The following is a 20,980-nucleotide window of genomic DNA, read 5'->3' as shown; positions in this document are numbered from 1 at the left end:
GGACTTGGACGCTTCACAAAAGATGATATTCAGATAGTCAATAAACATATGAGATGGTTCTCAATTAATTATGGAAATGCAAGTTAAAACCAAAATGTCATATACTACCACCCACACACCAAAATAGCTAAAATGCAAAGAACAGAAAATATCAAATGTTGGCAAGGATGTGGAGCATTTGAAACTCATAACACTGATAGGAATGTAAATTTGTACATCCACATTGGTAAACTGTTTATAGTATCTGCTAAAGCTAAACATATGTCACATAACTTAGAACCCAGAAGTTTCATTCCTAGATATATACTCAACAGAAATGCTTACATATGTTTACCAAAGACATGTGCTAGATTACTGACAGAAGTACTATTAAAAATAATCAAAAACTTTATCCAAATGCCCATCAGAGAAGACATAAATAAATTATGACATATTCACACAGTGAAATATTCTACAGTAATGAGAATGAGCAATCTCCAACTATACACAAAAGTATGGAAGAATCTCACAAACATAATTTGAGTAAAAAAATCCAGACCTAAAAGTCTATGTACTCCATGATTCCGTTTATACATATTCTGTGATTCCAAATTTAATCACTGCTTATACAATTCAGATAAAGGTTACTCTTTGAGGGTAGGTTGGTGACTGGAGTGAGCACACCCAGATTCTAGGGTGCTGCTGTAATGTTCTATATCTTGATCTAGGTACTAAATACACAGGTACATGTAAGTTGGTGAAAATTCATCTAGCTGTACATTTATGATATTCCTCTTCTATGTTTGAAAGTTATACTTCAAAAAAAACTTCAAAAAAATCTTAAAAAAGAAATAGACAAGGAAAAAAAGAAATAGAAAATTTAGTCCTGTACCAATTAAAGGACTTGATTCTGCCATGAAAAGTTTTTCCACAAATAAAACACTAGGCCAGGAGGACTTGCTGAATTCTTCCAAAAGCTAAAAAGTAATACCAGTCTTATACAGATTCTTCAGCTAATTTTATAGGCATTAATATTTTTTTTTTGGTGAGGAAGATCAGCCCTGAGCCAACATCCGTGCTAATCCTCCTCTTTTTGCTGAGGAAGACTGGCTTTGAGCTAACTATTATGGGCATTAATTTAATACCAAAACCTGACAAAGACTTCACAAGAAATGAAAGTGATAACCAGTCTTAACATGAACATAGATGCAAAAATCCTTACCAGAATTTGAGCAAATTGAATCAAACAATTTTTTAAAATAAAGTAAAATAGGGGCTGGCCCGGTGGCGTAGCGGTTAAGTTCGCCCGCTGTGCTTCGGCGGCCCGGGGTTCACAGGTTCAGATCCCAGGCGCGGACAGATGCACTGCTTGTCAAGCCATGCTGTGGCAAAGTCTCATATAAAGTAGAGGAAGATGGGCAGGGATGTTAGCCCAGGGCCAATCTTCTTCAGCAAAAAGAGGAGGATTGGGAATGGATGTTAGCTCAGGGCTAATCTTCACAAAAAAAAATAAAGTAAAACATAACAACCAAGTTGAGTTTATTCAAGGAATGCAAGGCTAGTTTAACATTTAAGAATTAATCAGTGGTGAAGCTATAGAGAAGATGGAGTAGGTAGCACCAGGAATACATCTCCCCACCTAGACAATAATTGGACTTGCAGAATCTGTCTAATGTGACTATTTTGGAATTTGGGAGTCTATTGAAGGCTTGCAGCTTCTAGGGGAAGGTTTGAATGGTTCATTTTGGTTAATTTTGGCTCTTAGCATGGTAGCAGCTACCTGTCTCCCCACCTTCATCCCCATAGCAGGCAGCTGTGCACACATTCCTTGAGCAGCTTGCACAAAGCTTGTAGGAGCCAAAGTGGGCAATAAGGATCCTGTCCTCCAAATTTTGGGGATCTGTGCTCTGATAGCTGAGTGCTGCTTCTGATTGTAGAGCTGCGGACACAGAGGCAGGGAACCATTGTTGCTAACCCCACTGCCATTGTTGCAAGCCCCTACCCCTTGGGCCGAAGTAACAAGGGGCTAGTGCCTTTTTTCCCCCACTTTACTTTCTCTTTTTCCCTATCTGGGAGCCAGACTAGGACATTCATATATATGGGGGAATTTAGAAAATCACTACACATGCCCAAGGAAAGGCATAGGCTCAGAAGGGACCTGAGAAGACCTTAAGTGTATATACTTCAGGCTTATCCCTGACATGGAGGCATTCTACAACATTTTTTTTAAAAAAGCAAACCCTAGGAAGAGGGAGAATTTTATTTCCAGCATTATCACATTGTAAGATTCTAGGGTCCAGTTTTCAACAAAAATTCATGAGGCATACAAAGAAACAAGAAAGTATGGTCTATTCAAAGGAAAAAATAAATCAACAGAAACTCCCTGAAAAAGACCTAATGGCAGATATACTAGAGAAAGACTTTTAAGACAGCTGTGTTAAAGATTCTCAGTGAACTCAAGGAAGATGGGGAGAAAGTCCAGAAAATGATGTGTGAACAAATTGGAAATATCAATAAAGAGATAGAAAACCTAAAAAGAAATTCTGGAGCTGAGAAGTACAATAACTGAAATGAAAAATACACTATAGGGATTCAGAGCAGATTTGAGCAGACAGAAGAAAGAATCAGCAAACCTGATAGAACTGTGGAAATTATCAAGGCTGATGAGCAGAAAGAAAAAAAGATTGAAGAAAAGTGAACAGAGTCTAAGGGACCTGTGAGCCTAAGGGCCTGTCAGGCAGATGAATATTTGCATCTGGGAGTCCCAGAATTAGAAAAGAGAGAGAAAGGCAGAGAGAATATTTGAAGAAATAATGGCTGAAAACTTCCCAAGTTTGATGAAAGACATGAATACAAACGTTCAAAAAGCTCAACAATCTCCAAGAAAGATGAACCCAAAGAGACCCACACTGAGACATGTTATAATCAAACTTGCAAAAAACAGAGACAATGAGAGAATCTTGAAAGCAGCAAGAGAGAAGTGAATCATCACATACAAGGAATCCTCAATAAGATTATAAGCAGATTTCTCATAGGAAACTTTGGAGACCAGAAGACAGTGGCCAGTATATTCAAAGTGCTAAAAGAAAAAAACTGTCAGCCAAGAACCTTATATCTGGCAAAACTGTCCTTTAAAAATGAAGGAGAGGGGCTGACCTGGTGGTGTAGTGGTTAAGTGCGCATGCTCCACTGCAGCAGCCCAGGGTTCAGATCCCGGGCATGCACTGAAGCACCACTTGTCAAGACATGCTGTGGTAGCATCCCATATGAAGTGGAGGAAGATGGTCACGGATGTTAGCCCAGAGCCAGTCTTCCTCAGCAAAAAGAGGAGGATTGGCAGATGTTAGCTCAGGGCTAATCTTCCTCACAAAAACAAAAATAAAATGAGGGATAAATTAAGACATTCCCAGACAAAACAAAAGCTGAGGTACTTCGTAATGATAGACCTGCTCTGGATGAAATGCCCAAGGGAGTCCTGCAAGGTGAAATGAAAGGACACTAGATAGTAATTCGAAGCCATATGGAGAAATAAAGATCTAAATAAAGGTAAATACATGAGCAGTTATAAAGCTAGTGTTATAACAGTGGTTTGTAACTGTACTTTTCAGACTAAATAGACTTTAAATCAAAAAAGGTTACATCCAACAAGAAGGACATTATATATTAATAAAAAATTCAATATGGCAAGAAAATATAACAATTATAAACATTTATGTACTTAATGACAGATCATCAAAATATCTGAAGCAAAAACTGGCATAACTGAAGGGGGAAATAGATAGTTCTACAATAATAGTTGGAGAGTTCAATACCCCACTCACAAAATAATGGATAGAGCAACCAGACAGTAGATAAGTAAGGAAATAGAGGACTTTTACAACACAGTAAACCAACTAGACCTAACAGACATATACAGAACACCCTACCCAACAACAACAGAATATACATTCTTCTCAAGTACACATGGGACATTTTCCAGGATAGATCATATGTTAGGCTACAAAGTAAGTCTCAATAGATTTTAATAGATAAATACCATAAAAGTATCTTTTGATCACAACCGGGTGAAGTTAGAAACCAATAACAAAAGTAAAACTGGAAAATTCACAGATTTTTGGAAATTAACGCACTTTTAAACAACCAATGGATGAAAAAAGAAATCACAAGGGAAATTAGAAAGTACTTAGGAATGAAAACAATAACACAACATGCCAAACTTATGGGACGCAACAAAAGCAGTGGTAAGGGGGAAATTTATAGCTATTTGTGTTAAAAAACAAGAAAGACAGGGGCCGGCCCGGTGGCGCAAGCGGTTAAGTGCATGCGCTCCGCTGCGGCGGCCCGGGGTTCGCTGGTTTGGATCCCGGGCGCGCACCGACGCACTGCTTGATAAGCCATGCTGTGGCGGCGTCCCATATAAAGTGGAGGAAGATAGGCACAGATGTTAGCCCAGGGCCATCTTCCTCAGCAAAAAAAAAAAAAAAAAAAGAGGAGGATTGGCAGATGTTAGCTCAGGGCTGATCTCACAAAAAAAAAAAAAAACAACCAAGAAAGACATCAAATCAACAACCTAACTTTACAAAATTAAGGAACTGGAAAAAGAAAAACTAAATCCAGAGCTAACAGAAGGAAGGAAATAAAGATTAGAGCAGAGATCAACAAAATAGAGAATAGAAAACAAGAGAAATCAATGAAACCAAAGGTTGGTTCTTCAAAAAGATCAACAAAAATGACAGATCTTTAGCTAGATGGACTAAGAAAAAAAGAAGACTCCAATACTAAAATCTGAAATGAAAGTGGAGACATTACTACCAATTCTACAGAAATAAAAAGGATTAAAAGAGTATTATGAACAGTTGTGCACCAAAAAAATAGATAACCTAGATAGACAAATTTCTAGAAACACAAAACCTACGAAGACTAAATCACGAAGAAATAGAAAATCTGAATAGACCCATAACTAGTAAGGAAGTTGAATTGGTAATGAAAAACTCCCAGAAAAGAAAAGCCCTAGACCTTCAAAAGCCCATGGCTTCACTGGTGAATTTTGCCAAACATTTAAAGAACTGATGCCAATTCTTCTCAAACTTTGAAGAGGAAGAAACACTTCCTAACTCATTCTATGAGGCCAGCATTATCCTGATAAAAAGTCATACGAATATACTACAAGAAAAGAAAACTACAGACTAGTATCTCTTATGAACATCGATGCAGAAATCCTCAACAAAATACTAGTAAATAGAATTCACCGATGTATTAAGATTATACACCATGAGCAGGTGGGATTTGTTCCTGGAATGCAGGGATGGTTTGACTTATGAAAATCAATCAACTTAATACACAGCATCAACAAAATGCAGGAAAAAAACATAGAATCATCTCAATTGACGCAGAAAAAGCATTTGACAATATCCAACACCCTTTCATGATGAAAATACTCAACAAAATAGGAATAAAAAACTACCTCAACATGATGAAAGCCGTGTATGAAAAATGCACAGCAGATGTCATACTCATTGATGAAAGGTTGAAAGCTTTTCCTCTAAGGTGAGGAACAAGGCAAGGATGCCTGCTTTCACCACTTCTATTCAACATAGTACTGGAAGTTCTAGCCAGAGGAATTAGGCAAGGAAAAAAAATAAAAGGCTCCAAAATTGGAAAGGAAGAAGTAAAATTATCACTGTTTGCAGATGATATGATTTTATCTGTAGAAAACCCTAAAGATTCCACATAAAAGCTATTAGAACTAATAAATTCAGCAAAATAGCACAGCAAGTCAACACAAAAAAAAATCAGTTGCATTTCTATACATGGACAACGAACAATCTGAAGACGAAATTAGAAAAACAATTTCATTTACAATAGCATCAAAAAGAATAAAATACTTAGGAATTAACTTAACCAAGGAGGTGAAAGACTTGTACACTGAAAACTACAAAACATTGCTGAAAGAAATTAAAATATAAATAAATGGAAATAGATCTTATGTTCATGGATTGAAATACTTAATATCATTAAAATGTCAGTACTATCCAAAGTGATGTACAGATTCAGTGTAATCTCTATCAAAATCCCAATGATGTTTTTTGCAGAAATAGAAAAACCCATACTGGGCCAGCCCCATGGCTTAGCGGTTAGGTGTGCGCTTCGCTGCTGGCGGCCTGAGTTCGGATCCTGGGTGCGCACCGACACACCGCTTCTCCAGCCGTGCTGAGGCCGTGTCCCACATACAGCAACTGGAAGGATGTGCAGCTATGACATACAACTATCTACTGGGGCTTTTGGGGGAAAATAAATAAATGAATAAAAAATTTAAAGAAAAAAGAAAAACCCATGCTAAAATTCATATGGTATCTCAGGAGACCCCCCAATTAGCCAAAACAGTCTCTAAAAAGAACAAACTGATAGACTCACACTTCCCAATTTCAAAGTTTACTAGAAAGCTACAGTAATCAAAACAGTGTGGTATTGGCATAAAGACAGATATCCAGAGCAATGGAATAGAATAGAGAGCTCAGAAATAAACCCTCCCATACATGGTCAGTTGATTTTTGACAAGGATGCAAGACGATTCAATGGGGGAAAGTACAATGTTTTCAACAAGTGGTGCTGGGAAAACTGCATATCCACATGCAAAAGAATGAAGCTGGACCCTTACCTAACACCATATACAAAAATTAACTCAAAATGGATCAAGGACCTAAATGAAGGGCCTAAAACAATAAAACTCTTAGAAGAAAACATAGCACAAAAGCTTCACAACATTACATGTGGCCATGATTTCTGGGATATGACACCAAAAGCAAGGTAACAAAAGAAAAAAGAGACAAATTGGACTTCCTAAAAATTTTTTAAAATTTGTGCATCAAAAGATACTATCCACAAAGTAAAAAGGCAACTCACAAAATGGGAGAAAATATTTGCAAATCATATATCTGATAAGGGATTAATATATCGAAAAGTCCTAAAATTTAACAAAAAACCAAACAACTTGATTCAAAATGGGCAAAGGACTGGAATAGACATTTCTGCAAAGAAGATATACAAATGGCCAACAAGCGCATGAAAAGATGCTCAAGATCACTAATCATTAGGGAAATGCAAATCAAAACTACAATGAGATATCATCTCACACCCATTAGAATGGTTACTATCAAAAGAAAAGAAAACAAGTGCTGGTGAGGATGTGGAAAAATTGGAACTCTTGTGCACTGTTGGTGGGAATGTAAAATGGTACAGCCACTGTGAAAAATAATATGGCAGTTCTTCAAAAAATTGAAAATAGAATTACCATATAATTCAGCAATTCCACTTCTGGTTATATACCCAAAAGAATCGAAAGCAGGATCTTGAAGAGAGATTTGTACACCCGTGTTGATAGTAGCATTATTCACAATAGCTAAAGCATAGAAGAAACCCATGTGTCCATCAGTAGATGAATGGATAAACAAAATGTGGTCTATACGTACAAAGGAAGGAAATTCTGCAATATGTTACAACATGGAGGAACCTTGTGGACATCATGCTAAGTGAAATAAGCCAGTCACAAAAAGACCAATAAACTGTATGATTCCACTTATGTGAGGTACGTAGAGTAGTCAAAATCACAGCAACAGAAAGTGTAATGGTGGTTGCCAGGAACTGAGGGGAAGTGAGAGTGGGAGACATTTTTAATAGGTACAGAGTTTGGGTTTTACAAGATGAGAAAAACAATAGGGATGGATGGTGGTGATGGTTACACAATAATGTGAAATTACTAATGCCACTGAACTATAAACTTAAAAATGGTAACTTTTGTGTTCTGTATATTTTACCATAATTTTTAAAAATTAGTGTAGTGTACCACATTAACATTTTAGGAATAAAAGCATATGATCATTTTAATAAATGCAGAAAAAGCATTCGATACAATTAACATCTATTCGTGACAAAAACATTTTGCAAACTGTGAATAGAAGGGAATTTCTTTAATCTGATGAATGTCATTTACAAAATATCAAAGCAAACATCGTATTTAATGGTGAATTATTGAAAGCTTTCCCTCTTAAGTTGGGAACAAACTCCCATATACCCATCATCCAGCTACAACAGTAATCATCAACTATGACCAGTCTTGTTTCATCTATCCCCTCACCTCCTTACCCCTCTGCTCCAGATTATTTTGGAACAAATCCCAGATATTGTATGATTTCATCCATATATTTCAGTATATATTTGAAAGATAAGAATTCCTTATTAAAAAACATCACTGTGATGTTACACTTAAGCAGAAGTTTTTTGACATCATCAGTTCACATTTTCCTTATTGTTTCGTAAGTTTTATTTATGTTTTTTTAATTTGTTTGAATCAAGTTCCAAATAAGGTCTATTCATGACGATTGATAAGTCTTTTAATCTATAGCTTCTTTCTCAATATCTTTTTTTTTATATTTATTTTTTGAAAAAACCAAGTCATTTCTTATGCTGAGTTTTCCCTAGACTGTATTTTGCTGATTGCCTTTTCGTAGTGTTGTTTAACATTTTCACGTGTCCCCTTTCTTATCTATAAATTAGTAGGTAGATCTGTAAGTCATAGTTTAATATGAAATTTTCATCAAAGTCAAAACTGTCAAATGCTTAGTTTTTTTGGCTGCTTTGAGCCAATGCAAAATTGTGTTGAATCCTTCTGTCATTCCAAGTGTAAAGCTATATATTTAGTGACTGAATCTTGTTTTTAATGACATCCATATTCTCGACAGAGCTCAGCTTTTCATGATTTTATGTTTTATGTGTCTTATCTCCTTTGTTGTCTTTTTTCAGAAAGTATTATACTGTAGTAATTACCAGTTTCTAAATGTATTTGTACAGGGAAATGAATAAGCGTCTGACAGAAGAACAAGCCAGAAAGACATTTGAGAGAGCCATGAAACTGGAACAAGAATTTACTGAACATTTCACAGGTTGGTGTCACATGTGGCACTGCCCTTTATGGTAGAATTTTGCTTTAGAACCATATGAACTGACCCATTGAAATGTATTTTGAACTATGTCCACATCTTCCAGTAGTAATTAGTAGTAATTAGTCCTGTCATTTTCAGAATAATTCATCTAAGCTAGGCAGTGGTGATGAGGAATCTTGAAATTCGTAGTTTCTTAAATTGTTGATTAGGATGGCATGTATAGGAATAATTCATACTTGACTGGAGAAAAATAGATTCAGGCCTGATTTCTTCTATGAAACTGACTTTTCTTTTATCCATTATAAATTTTGACCCATTTTAATGTATTATTTGTTTAAAAAGAAAAGAGTGGGTAGCAATTCCCAAATAATCTTCTCTCATTCCTTTTGTCCTTTAAATTATTCCTTAGGTATCTTTGGACAGGTTTTTGTCGTTACTGTTGTTTGTTTGAAATAATGATCAGCTTATATTTGGTGTTCACACTAAGTACCATTAAGTGTCATGGTATTGTAACCCCTGTGTTGTTTTTGTTTTTTGTTTTTGTAATTTCAGACTTACAGAAAAAGCACAAGAATAGTACCAGCAATTCTCATATACTCTTCACCTGTGTTCCCCACATTTATAATTTTTTTCTGAAACATTTAGAGTAAGTTGCAGACAGATGCCCTTTTGCCTCTAAATATGTCAGCGTATATTTCCCAAATACACAAACCAAAGTAAAAATCACCAAATCTTACTTTATGATCAATTTTTAAAATAAAAATTTTTAAACTTTTCAAATAGGAAAATTAGTGAAATGAGCAGTTTTTACTAAGCAAACAATATGTAAATGGTGTCTCTTCCTGGATGAGTAACTGTTTCTAAGATTTAACGTATACTATTTCACCAATAGTTGTAATGGTGAAGACAGACAGTTAATGGAGATTTCTGATTTTGTTTCTATTATTACAGCTATTGTACAGGGAGATACGCTGGAAGACATTTACAACCAAGTGAAGCAGATCATAGAAGAACAGTCTGGTCCTTACATCTGGGTTCCAGCAAAAGAAAAGCTATGAGGACTGATGTTTCTGTTTCTCTTTTCTACCATCTTATTTTCTTTGACACTTCTTTGCCCTTTCCTTCTGGAGTCTATCTTCAGTACTCCTTCCATGTTGCACCATATCCCACCCATCATGGTCTGCAGCTGCACTCACTTTTGACATCTAGTGTCTCCTTCCAGTTGTAGCATCTGTATTATTTTATGTCACTATTGGTTCGTGGCCATTTTTCAGAACTGAAGATGGAGTGGCCTGACCAGCTATTAAGGATTTGGGGAGACGGGGAAATTGTGGTAAAATTCCTTAATGTTTAAGGGAAAGTAACTTTAAGAGATTTTCAGAAAAGCTTTATATACATTCTTTTCAAATTTCAATATAAGTGAAAGAACAGTGGTTTTAATCAGTGATTTAGTAAACTTTGAGCAACAATGCACGCTTAACTTTAATAGCATGGTTTGGCCAATATATTAGCTCTCAAGTCCTTTTCTCAATTGACTTCTGTTATCAAAGCAAATATTTCATTATAGACAAATAAGGAAAATATGTGTTTTTTAATTTCAAAATTATTGTCTGGGTTAACTTGCATAATTTCACAGGGGATATTCATTTTTCATAAGAGTTCTTAAAGTCTTGTTTAAGGTTTTTTTTTTTTTGATACATTTGCTAGGAATAGCAGTGTTTAAATGTTTTTAATCTACTTGTGCAGCACTATTTATAGTGTCTTCCAAAAGTTGTTCATGCATAACGATCATCACATTTTCTGAATTGAGGCCATGTTTAGGTGCTAGGGGAGCTCACCTTTTACACATAAGGTTGAGAAAATTTCATAGACATAAATACAGATAAAACAGACATTACAGTGGTGATGTAGTAATCATTATGGCAATGGAAAAGGAGTCCAATTCATAGTCTAAAACTCTAAATGTATTCTTAGGGGTCAGATTTTAATGAATATTTTACCCACAATAACTGCCTATTTTGTTATAATAAAATATATATATATAAATATATATAAAACTTTCTTTAACTAAACTCTGTAACTATGGGAATTATTTTCTTTACATAGTTGCACACACACAAACATATATATATATTTAAAATATATTTTTTTCTTTTGCCACCTACTCTTAACTTTTTGTTTGGTTTTTAAATTAAATATTAATTGATTAGACTTTATCTTCCTTAATCATGTGAACTGAGAACAAGGGTATGGTGGTTGTGGAAAGAAACCTTTAGGGAAATTAGATTACGAGTAAAAGTATGGGCGTGTTCTCCTCTTTTCTGCAAAGGTTTTCAAATGGCTCCTGGTTTTTGTTGTTGTTGCTGTTGTTCTTGTCATCGGGTTGGGTTTGGTCCTCTGCCTCTCCCTCCAGTTCCCCTCCTTTCATTAATAGGCAGCAGGCAAGAGCCTGGCGTGTGTGAGTGTGTTCCCCTCAAACTGCACACCTTTTCGTCTCCCGTAGCTGCTCTGCACTAGAGTCGCACAGATCTTTATGGTGAGCAATTTTAAGAAATTTTAGTGAAACGTAGATATGATTTCAGAAATCAGTTTCTCTGGTCTTTTATATTAATAATTTTGTTTGGCTTCCCATTGCTTTTTTGGAGTTATTAAATATGTGTTTTTGACAACCTCCTCATTACAGTTTCTTAAACAAATGAGTACTGGTTTGTAAAGAATTATCAACATTATCCATTCCATTTATGAGAAAGAGGAGAACAGCTAATAAACTTTATTGTAAAATCCATATGTTAAATGTGTCTTGAATTCTGAAAGAAAAAATTATTTTACAAGCTAACATTTTCTTGGAGCAATTTTGGGCATCATGTAATTTATAAACTGAATTCAAGAGCCATTAGGCAGCCTAATAAAAATTTTTTCTGTAGGTTTCAGAACTATGTTAACATGTTGAAATATATAATATAGCGGTTAACACCAAATATAGTAGGTTGTTACCAAACATAAACATAGTAGAAGAAAATCATTGTAAAATGATGTCAAGAGCCCCAGAAATCACCTTACTGCAAGACCCCAGCATAAGCCATTTTGAAGTATTTACTGGTCACATGTTGTGAAATATCAGGAGATTATATAAAGTGATGCCATTTATGTGTTAAAATGTATATTACATTGCTTTCTGGATGTCCTTGCTAAGTGCTTATTTTTGTAAGGAAATACTAACTTTTGTGCAGCTTTCTAGATTGTATAGAATTAGCAGTAAAAGTAGTAATTGCTTAATACTACTATGCAACAACTACTTTAGTATGTTATCATTTAATTTAAAAAAGAATTACCAGCACCACTATAAGGCTTAAGTGAAATCACCTGTCCAGGATGACTTAGCTAGTAAGTGGCAATGCTTGGCATTTGTATCCAAGTCTCTTTGCCCCAGGTTCTTTCTGACATCCTGTGCTGCCTCATTTTTCAGTCCCTACTATGTAAGGCACTGTGACTTAAATTATGTTATTTTAGTGCCCCTTTACAGATAAAGAAAGACTTAGATGAAGGTCCTCGCCCAGAGTCACACAGTAAGTAAGGACAGACCCATAGAACAAGTCATTCCCATCACAGCTGAAATGACTCTTTCTCAGAAACAAGTCAGCCTGGCACTGTCACAGTGACATACAAAGAAAGAACTTCTTTAGAACCAAAAATGGAATAGTATTCATTAGAAAAAAGTCCACTATTCTGATACACAGGGAATATTACTATTTCAAATGGTTTATGAAATAGTTCCTATTTTTTAATATGCTTCTTCGTGTCCTTAAGTTGGCAAAAATAAAAACCTCTTAAATGTGACTCCACATTTCTGGTTGCTTACCTATTCTGTATCTGCCCAGGGCTCTTTAAAAAATGATGGAAGCAAGCTTGCAGAGCTCACTCCAGCAGAATACACTCTGGTTAACAAATACCTGCTAAGTCACTACACAGTATTTAAACTCCAAAGATGGCAACTTGGGGACTTTACTAATGAGGAAAATTTGTTTTCTAAAGTATGAGAGTAAACAGTTACCTTCCAGGATTCTCTGCCCTGAATACTCGTAAGTTACATGTGGAGAAACAGAATCCCAGAGATGCCTGTGTCTTAATCAAAGTTACACGGCAGATCAGGAATGGGGCCGGGATTAGAACCTTTAACTCCTGGATTCTGGAACAGTGGTTTTTCTACTATGACAGTTTCTTTTCCTCCCATGCTGTGCACTGAATTTGCTTGGTTACTCAGTCCCTTGAGATTTGAATTACTGATAACAAGAAAGTAAATTTAAGAGGTTTTTTGAGGTGTTTGGCTTTGTAAGATGTCAGGGAAAAACATGAATGTGACTTTTCTGACCCAAGTTTTAGATTATCTGGTATTTCAGTCCGATGTTGAAGATTCCGTTCATCTCCCTCCAGAATTGCACAGTATAGCTCTCTTTGGCCTTGGCAGCAGAATACCAAATGTGAAGAATGTGGGCTGTGGAATCAGATCTCGATTTGAATGCCAGCTCTGCCACTTACTGGTTATGTAGCTAACTGTGGGCAAGTCGTGTCATCACTCTTTCTGTTTACTTGTCTGTAAAATGGAGATATTTTGAGAACCAATAAGATTACATTGAAGGGGGCTAGCGCATAGTATACTCTGAAAGGTAATTCCCTCTTCCTTTGGAATCAGAATCCTGGGATTGTTCTAACTCCCCTTGTATACATTAATCTGAGCCTTCATTTTGCCATATTTTAAATGGGATTTGAATGACTACTTTGCAAGATTGTTATAAGGGTTAAATAAAGTAGTGTGTACAAAACACCAATCACAGCATCTGATACTTAACTCAATACCTGTTCTTCCCCTTGCTCTTGAGTGTGTTTGTGCTTGGTAGCAGAAGACAGAGAGAGAAGAGTATGGTCCACCATTCTTCATTACCTATAGAGAAACTTTCCTTGACAGATTTTAGTTAAGAAATTATTTACATTTCAGTCCTTATAATCATGTTTACTCATCTCTTCTTCTGAGGATACCTACTCTTTGTCAGGGATGGTGTGACTTTGACCTACTCTAACTCCTAACCTTAAACATGGAACTGGAAGACATCAAGATTTCCATAAGCCATGTCACATCTCTGCACAGTGCTAGACCCAACAGTCCCTAGCAATTCTCTTAAACATTAACTGTTGAGAGTCTAGAAACGGGTCTGAAAAGGACTACGTCAATTGCCCAGGTAAGATACATACTGTTTCATTCAATTTGACTAAGAATAGAGTATGGTCATGTGCCACATAACTAATGTTTTGGTCAATGATGGACTGCGTATACAATGGCGGACCCATAAGATTAGTACCATACAGCCTAGGTGTGTAGTAGGCTATACTGTCCAGGTTTGTGTAAGTACACTATGATATTCCCAGGACAAAAGCACCCGATGATGCGCTTCTCAGAACGTATCTCTGCCGTTAAGGGACGTGTGACTGTAGTCGCTACTTACTCCTTGACTGCTTTCTCCTTGACTTTCCACTACCAGCTCTTTCTCCATTCCTCCCCCAGGAATAGTTACCTGAGAGCTGGCAAAACAAATCCTGGTCTGCTAAACAGCACTGTGAGCAGAACTGGTGGTCAGGTAACGTGGTATTATTGTTTGAGACTTAGGAACAGGTACCAACCTGACCGGGGAGAGTTTCAACACTGATTTTTCTAGCGGTTTCTATTACCTATAGTAGTAGTAAACTAAACAGATATAGGAAGAATTAGAGGAAGGAGACCAGAGGACAGTGAAGGCTAGAATTCTCTCCCACCATCTTTTTTTGTCTTCTTTTTATTGAAGTATAACCTACATATATAAGATGTATTAATATCTTAAGTGTACATATACCTCAATGAAATTTTACAAACCAACATCACCCATGTAACAACTAGCATGAAGCTCAAAAAAAAAAACATGACCAGCACCCCAGGCGTGCCCCACAGCTCCCTCCTCGTCACTACTCCTTCTCCAAGGGAAGCCGCTATCCTAACTTTCTTATTAGATGTATTTTTAAATTTTTTTAATTTATGTACAGTAAAATTCTTGATGGTGTACAATTCTGAGTTTTATACACGCATAGAGTCATGTAACCACCCCCACAATTGAGAGTACAAAACAGTTCCATCATCCCAAAAATTCCTCTCCTACTTGCCCCTGTGTAGTCAATACCTCCTCCCACCCCCAACTTCTGACAACCTTCTGACACTAATCTTTTCTCAGTGCCTATAGTTCTGCCTTTCCCAGAATGTTGTATAAATGGAGTCAGATCTTATGTAGCATTTGAGGTGTGGCTTCTTTCACTTAGCAAAATGCCTCCAAGATTCATCCATGTTGCTGCATCTATCAACAGTTTACTTTTTCATTGCTCAGTAGTGTAGTATTTCATTTAATGAATATGCTACAATTCATTTATCTATTCACTGGTTAAAGGACTTTGGGATTGTTTCCAGTTTTCCCACTACATTTTTATACTTGTTTGCAACTCCAGGCCTGCAGGAACAAAGAGCAGAACCAGAAATGGGTTTCTGATCTGACAGCCATGACAGGCCCTCCCCGACCTCACCTCCATCTCTACTGTGAGCATCCACACATTTTGGCAGTTGCACAGGAGCCTATCATCCTAAATGCAGAGTAATAGATACCAAGAGCCTGGTTACAGAACAAACTTGTGCCTAAAGTAGGAGACTGCAAGAATAAGCAATTCAGAATTTTTAGAATTTCAGATTCCCAGGAATAACACGGAGATGATCCAATAGCTGGATGTGCCAGTGACTGGTGCCAGATTCTCATTGCTGGTGTCCTAAGAGAATTAGATGTAGGCTATTTAGGACAATAGTAAATGAGAACAAAATAGTCTGAGCAACAAATGAAAACAGCCATTTGTGAAATCTGAGATTCTCTAATAGGCTTACAATTTAGAAAACAGTCCATGGAGACAGCCCTAATCTTTTGAGAAAATCTAGTTGGTTGAACACCAAAGGATTGTAGTTTGTTTTTTTAAAATTATTAACTACCAGTTTTCTTCTCATGGTAACCTCTCTGCCTCTTAAATATTACTATGTGATTAACAGAAATCTAATTCTAGTGCAGCACACTTAGGAAATCCTTGAACTGGAGGTGGCCCCCTGATTGGTTTGACACTTGGTCTTTTTTTTCTTTTTGCTGAAGAAGATTCGCCCTGAGCTAACATCTGTTGCCAGACCTCCTCTTTTTGTATGTTTGTATGTGAGCTGCAGCCACAGGATGGCCACTGAGAGACGAGTGGTGTAGGTCCGTGCCCAGGGACCGAACCCAGGCCACTGAAGTGGAGCACACTGCACTTAACCACTAGGCCACTGGGGCTGGCCTGACACGCGACCTTTTTGCATGCAGACAGCGCACTCTGCCTTGTAGGTCTTTTCCCTTCTTATCACAGTATGACTTGCTTCCTCACGTGTGTGTTTTCAAAAAAGATTAGGTCTCTCCTTTAAATTGGCTCTAGACTAAACCTTAGAAACTACAGGTGTTTACCCAAAGTAAGAATAAACTACTCAAATTGAGCATATAGTCATCCCTATTTCTGCTACTCAACTGTTAATGACCAATTTCATTTGGACAGTTTTTAACTACAGTAGAATGACTTTTTTTTAAACTATATAGAAGTCAGTGCACAAAGAAATTAGCATGTGAAACAAGATATAGTTAATTTTCTGATGGAAGAAATGATTAGAAGGGGTGATGTAATCTTTCTTTAGGATGTCTAAAATTAGGTTCTTTTACCTCACAGATGGGAGGGCTAAAGACAAGACGAAAGTCCCATATGTTCCACACTGTAAATCTGTACGAGAACGTTTTCTAAAACTTGTGAGAGTCGTTTGATCAAAAATATCTACTTCCCTAGTGGTATTAAGACTAGAAAAGATCTCTCTCAATGATAGGTCCCTTTCTTTCTCTGAAAAGTCACTGCTTGGTTCAGATCTAGTTTCTCTGACGTTCCTCACTTAGCCTTACTAGGAAAAAGCTTTAACTAACCTTTTAGCTATTTTTCTACCTGTTGCTAAGAATAGTTATACATCACCCCAGTTTTAACCTTAGTGCTTCTTGACATTTCTCTTCCCTAAATATCCAGTCACCAAATACTACTGTTTCTTAATGTTTTTCTTGCTGTCATTTCCACTGTCATCACTCTAATCCAGGTCCTTAACCCGCCCTTACCCCAGGCCTGGATTGTTGCAGTGGCCCCTTACATCATCTCCCAGCTTCTACTTTGCTCCCTTGCTGATCAGTCATCCACCAGATGACTTCCTGAGATGCAGCTTGGATTGTGCTTCTCTCCTCAATGACCTTCATGGGTCCTCCACCCAAACTAACTAACTGACCTGTACTGTATCATATAGTTCCTGGAACGTAGTATGTGGTCAATAAATCTACCCCCACCCACCTCCCCAGCCACACCTTTATTCACACACCCTCTGCAGGGCTTGTCCTCTGGCTGTCAGTCATGCAAATTCCTGCCTTGCTAATTGTGTATTCTCTCCACCCAAGTCTCATGATCAAAGCCCTACCTTTCTTCAAGGCCCACCCTAAATCCCTCCTGCAGAAGCCTTCCCAATTATAGCCCTTGGTGCCTGAATTCCTGCAGTACTTATTGGGGGTCCCCTTGCACTAAGCATGTACTCCCTGGGCTGCTTTTACCTCTTTGGTTGTATGGTCTGTTTCAGGTTAGGTGGCCTTCTTGTATTCCTCTACCCAGTGAGGCACCCATGGCAGGTGGTCAGAGTGCACTGCTCCCCGGCTTTTCCAGAGCCTGTACAGCAAGGGAGTCTTCACTGCGGTAGCTTTTAATGGGCTGAAAACAGCCCTGCAAAAGTGTTGGCAGTGACTTCATTTGCAAATCTGTAGAGTTGGGATGGAGGAGGGGATGGGAGTGGATAAAAAGGTCTGACTATAAATCTCCAAATCAGCCAAATTTTTTTGTTTAATTATACTCCTTTCCTTTCTGGTTCCTGGTATAATAACGTTCCTTCCTGAACATACTTTGTGATTTTTCTCTTTTTGATTCAGTTTTATCTTTCTTGTGCATATGTTCTCATTATAAGCATCTGAAACCCTCCTTGGAAGTAGCTGGGGTATGAATAATTTCTCTGAAAGTCTTAGTGACAGAGCCAAATATAGGATTCTTGACTTCTTTACTCTTTACCTCTTTTCATCTGGTTTCCACTCTGATTAAGTCTTATATTCAATGAAATACATGGAGATTTATTAATGGCTTTAAAGCTGTATCTCCAGAGTTAATCTTGGAGCCTTTTAATCCTCTTCTACATTTGAAAATCTGGACTGCAGGGAAAATTTTCAGGGAAAAAACACTTTTGTGTTTGATAATTAAAATAATAAACTGAGCTCTGGACTGAGAGACTTACACATGAATGCGGGTTTGACTCGGAGCCTTTCCGGCCCTTCTTCTTTTCCGTCTCCAAGGAAGAAGCGTTTTCTCTTTTCCTTTCAAGATTACCCTCTCTGCTTCTCCTCTTCATCTTATTCCTCACTCACATCTTCCTCAATTACCCCCTTTTCCTGTAGCTTTAGTCTCCTTCCTCCATGGGCTGCTTGTGCTCGGACTGTATGATCAAATCTCCTGTCCTATAGAAATTATCTCTTGACTCCTGAAAACAACCCATCTCCTCTAACTTTCTTAGCCAAATACCTTGAAAGAGACAGTCTGTCCACTTTTCCATTCTTTTATAATAAATAGTAACATTTATTGAGTGCCTACTGTATTCCAGACATGATGCCAGACATTGGGAATGGTGGGAGACAAGATGCCACCCCTGTCCTCGTGGAGTTCAGCCTCCTGGCCAAGCCTCAGCCCTCGCCATGCCGCTGAGACTGCTCAGACAAAGCTGTCTGGGGACCTCCTAGTCCCCAAATTCTGCAGCTCTTCTCAGTCCTTCCCCCTCAGCAGCATGCCATACTTTAATGATAGTTAATAACATCCTAAAACTTATAGTTCAATAGAAATCATCCTCCATCTTCAAGGCCCTGTGATGAGTACAGAGAAGCAGCAGCACAGCATCTGCCTTTGAGGAGCTTACACATAAGCAACCCGCTTCCCCTAAGTTCAGCTCCATAGGGAAAATACTTTCAAAGAGGCAAAAGCTTTTATTCACAAAACTTGCTCCATATGTCTACCATTGATCTCAATACTCACGTTCAGATATATTAACTGGTCAGCAAATACACCGTGAATGACGTCAGCAATAAGAGTGTAGTAGCCTTTGATAACACATTTTCTGTGGCAAATGTTCACCGTTCCTAATTTTCTCTGTGTATACTAGCCCTTGCCAGTGTCCCCCAGAATAAAAATTGTTTGGACTTGTTCTTCATTAGTCAAAGACATTACGACCCATAGAAATAGAAAAGTATAAATTCTGGTTTGTTAAAGTGAAAAAATATGAATTTTCCTAAGATTCTGGGTAAAAGAATTATTCATCCATGTTTTGCTGGCTCATTAGCCCCCACCTGCCAGTACAGGTTCTCTGCCATCTGTGAAAGGCCCCCTCTTCTTTCTGAGTCCCCAGAGGCTGTCTTGAGTATGTTCCATCCCATAGCATCTGCTACTGTTCCTCACTTCTGTGATGAGCAAGCTCCGTGCTGAGGGCACCCTGTATCCTTGGAGAGCCAGAGCTGTGTCTTTGGCAGAGTGGAGAAAATCTGTTTGTATTTCATATTATGGAATAGGGTTAGAGGGTCCCAAAGCAGTGTTGCTTAGGCCTCAACATCTTACAGAAGTGTTAGTGAAACCAGTTCTTGTATTTTTTATACTCTCCCTCTAACCTCAATATGAGTCCAGAATAGGGACTAACTTATAGGGGACTTCTGCTGGCTAGAAGGCTGCTCCTGGGTCGTTATTCCCTCATTGCATCCCGCCTATTCCTCTGATACACCGAGGTATGTCTGCACCCCAGAAATCCAGACTCCAGGCTCAAGCTGAGATGGAGTTCCCCATTACACATGGGTATCAGTACAAAGCCATGTCCATGCTCAGGCCAGGCAAGTGGGCCCGATGTAGAAGCCCCTGAGCCCAGAGACAGCAGGTTCACTGATGAGTCACAGTTGAGGAAGGACTCCTGAGAGAGAGGAAAGGGGCCTCATTGTCAAAGAGCTCACCCAAGCTCTTAGGTTGTGGCTGTCTGACACCTTATCAGTGTCACCTGGAGTTTTGCTACGGGAACGATGTAATGAACACAAATCCTGCCATACCTTCTAGTTGCTCCTGGAGCATGACAGAATGAGCCTTTTCATCCTCATGGTCAGGAGGGTGAGGCTTGCTAAGGACACTTCTATTTATTCCATACTCGTAGGACAGGCCATAGCCCCTCTGCCAGGGCCACCTGCTAGTCCATTTGTGCGAATTAGAAAGAGGTGCCCCTCCTCCTAACAGATCCAGCTGGGGATAGAAAAACAGCTTCCACCACACATGCCCCCTTGGATTCTGCAGAGCAGACAGCTGTTGGGGAAAGAAGATTGACATATCAGAGCCATCATGACCTACATTTTACATATAGGGAAACTGAAGCCCAGAGAGGAGAACAAACTTGCCCAAGGTCACACAGTGAGTCAGTGATAACAAAAGAGTAGAGCTCAGGTTTCCTGAAGCCCAGCCCGTGTAACTTCCAATGATCATCTCAGGGTGTGATAAACAGCAGCCTCACAGCCCAATCTGAGGAGCCGTGGCTCCCTTCCCCAGGGAGCAGAGCAGGCTCAAGGACTCAGGCCCAGAGGTCCCTTCTCTCTTGCTCTGTGTTCTTATTACACGTGTCCTCTACCGAAGACAGGGAGGATCTCATTCCTGGGTACTCGTGAGGGGATGATGACAAAAGATAAGGACATAAATGGAGGTGGATGACTGGGTAACAATTTCCGCAGTCCGTTCCACATGTCCCCTCTTTGGTCTTCTTCCCATCTTCCAAAGCATGATGGAATGAGCCAGGCTCTGCTGGGGACCTGGGTTCTAGTTCCAGCTCCGTCGCTGACTAAACGCGTGACCCA

The 20,980-nt window shown here is 38.3% G+C and overlaps 1 protein-coding gene across 10 annotated transcripts in view; it reads left to right on the top strand.

The window, feature by feature from the left end:
• DLG1 (discs large MAGUK scaffold protein 1) overlaps positions 1-13,868 on the top strand; it is a 289,399-nt gene extending 275,531 nt beyond the window's left edge. For 6 of the 10 annotated variants that reach the window (XM_058556076.1, XM_058556073.1, XM_058556078.1 and 3 more), the window contains 2 exons: positions 8,827-8,918; positions 9,870-13,868. In XM_058556076.1, coding sequence (XP_058412059.1) covers positions 8,827-8,918; positions 9,870-9,976 — 199 coding nt within the window. In that variant the 3' untranslated portion in view covers positions 9,977-13,868. The remainder of the gene's footprint in view (positions 1-8,826; positions 8,919-9,869) is intronic. The other 4 variants (XM_058556072.1, XM_058556070.1, XM_058556071.1 and 1 more) reach the window with 1 other exon arrangement.
• The last annotated feature ends 7,112 nt before the right edge of the window (positions 13,869-20,980 follow it).

Source organism: Diceros bicornis, chromosome 15 (assembly GCF_020826845.1).
Source record: "Diceros bicornis minor isolate mBicDic1 chromosome 15, mDicBic1.mat.cur, whole genome shotgun sequence".
NCBI lineage: Eukaryota > Metazoa > Chordata > Mammalia > Perissodactyla > Rhinocerotidae > Diceros > Diceros bicornis.
Note: the sequence above shows the minus strand (reverse complement) of the source record. Positions and strands in the feature narration are given on the sequence as shown.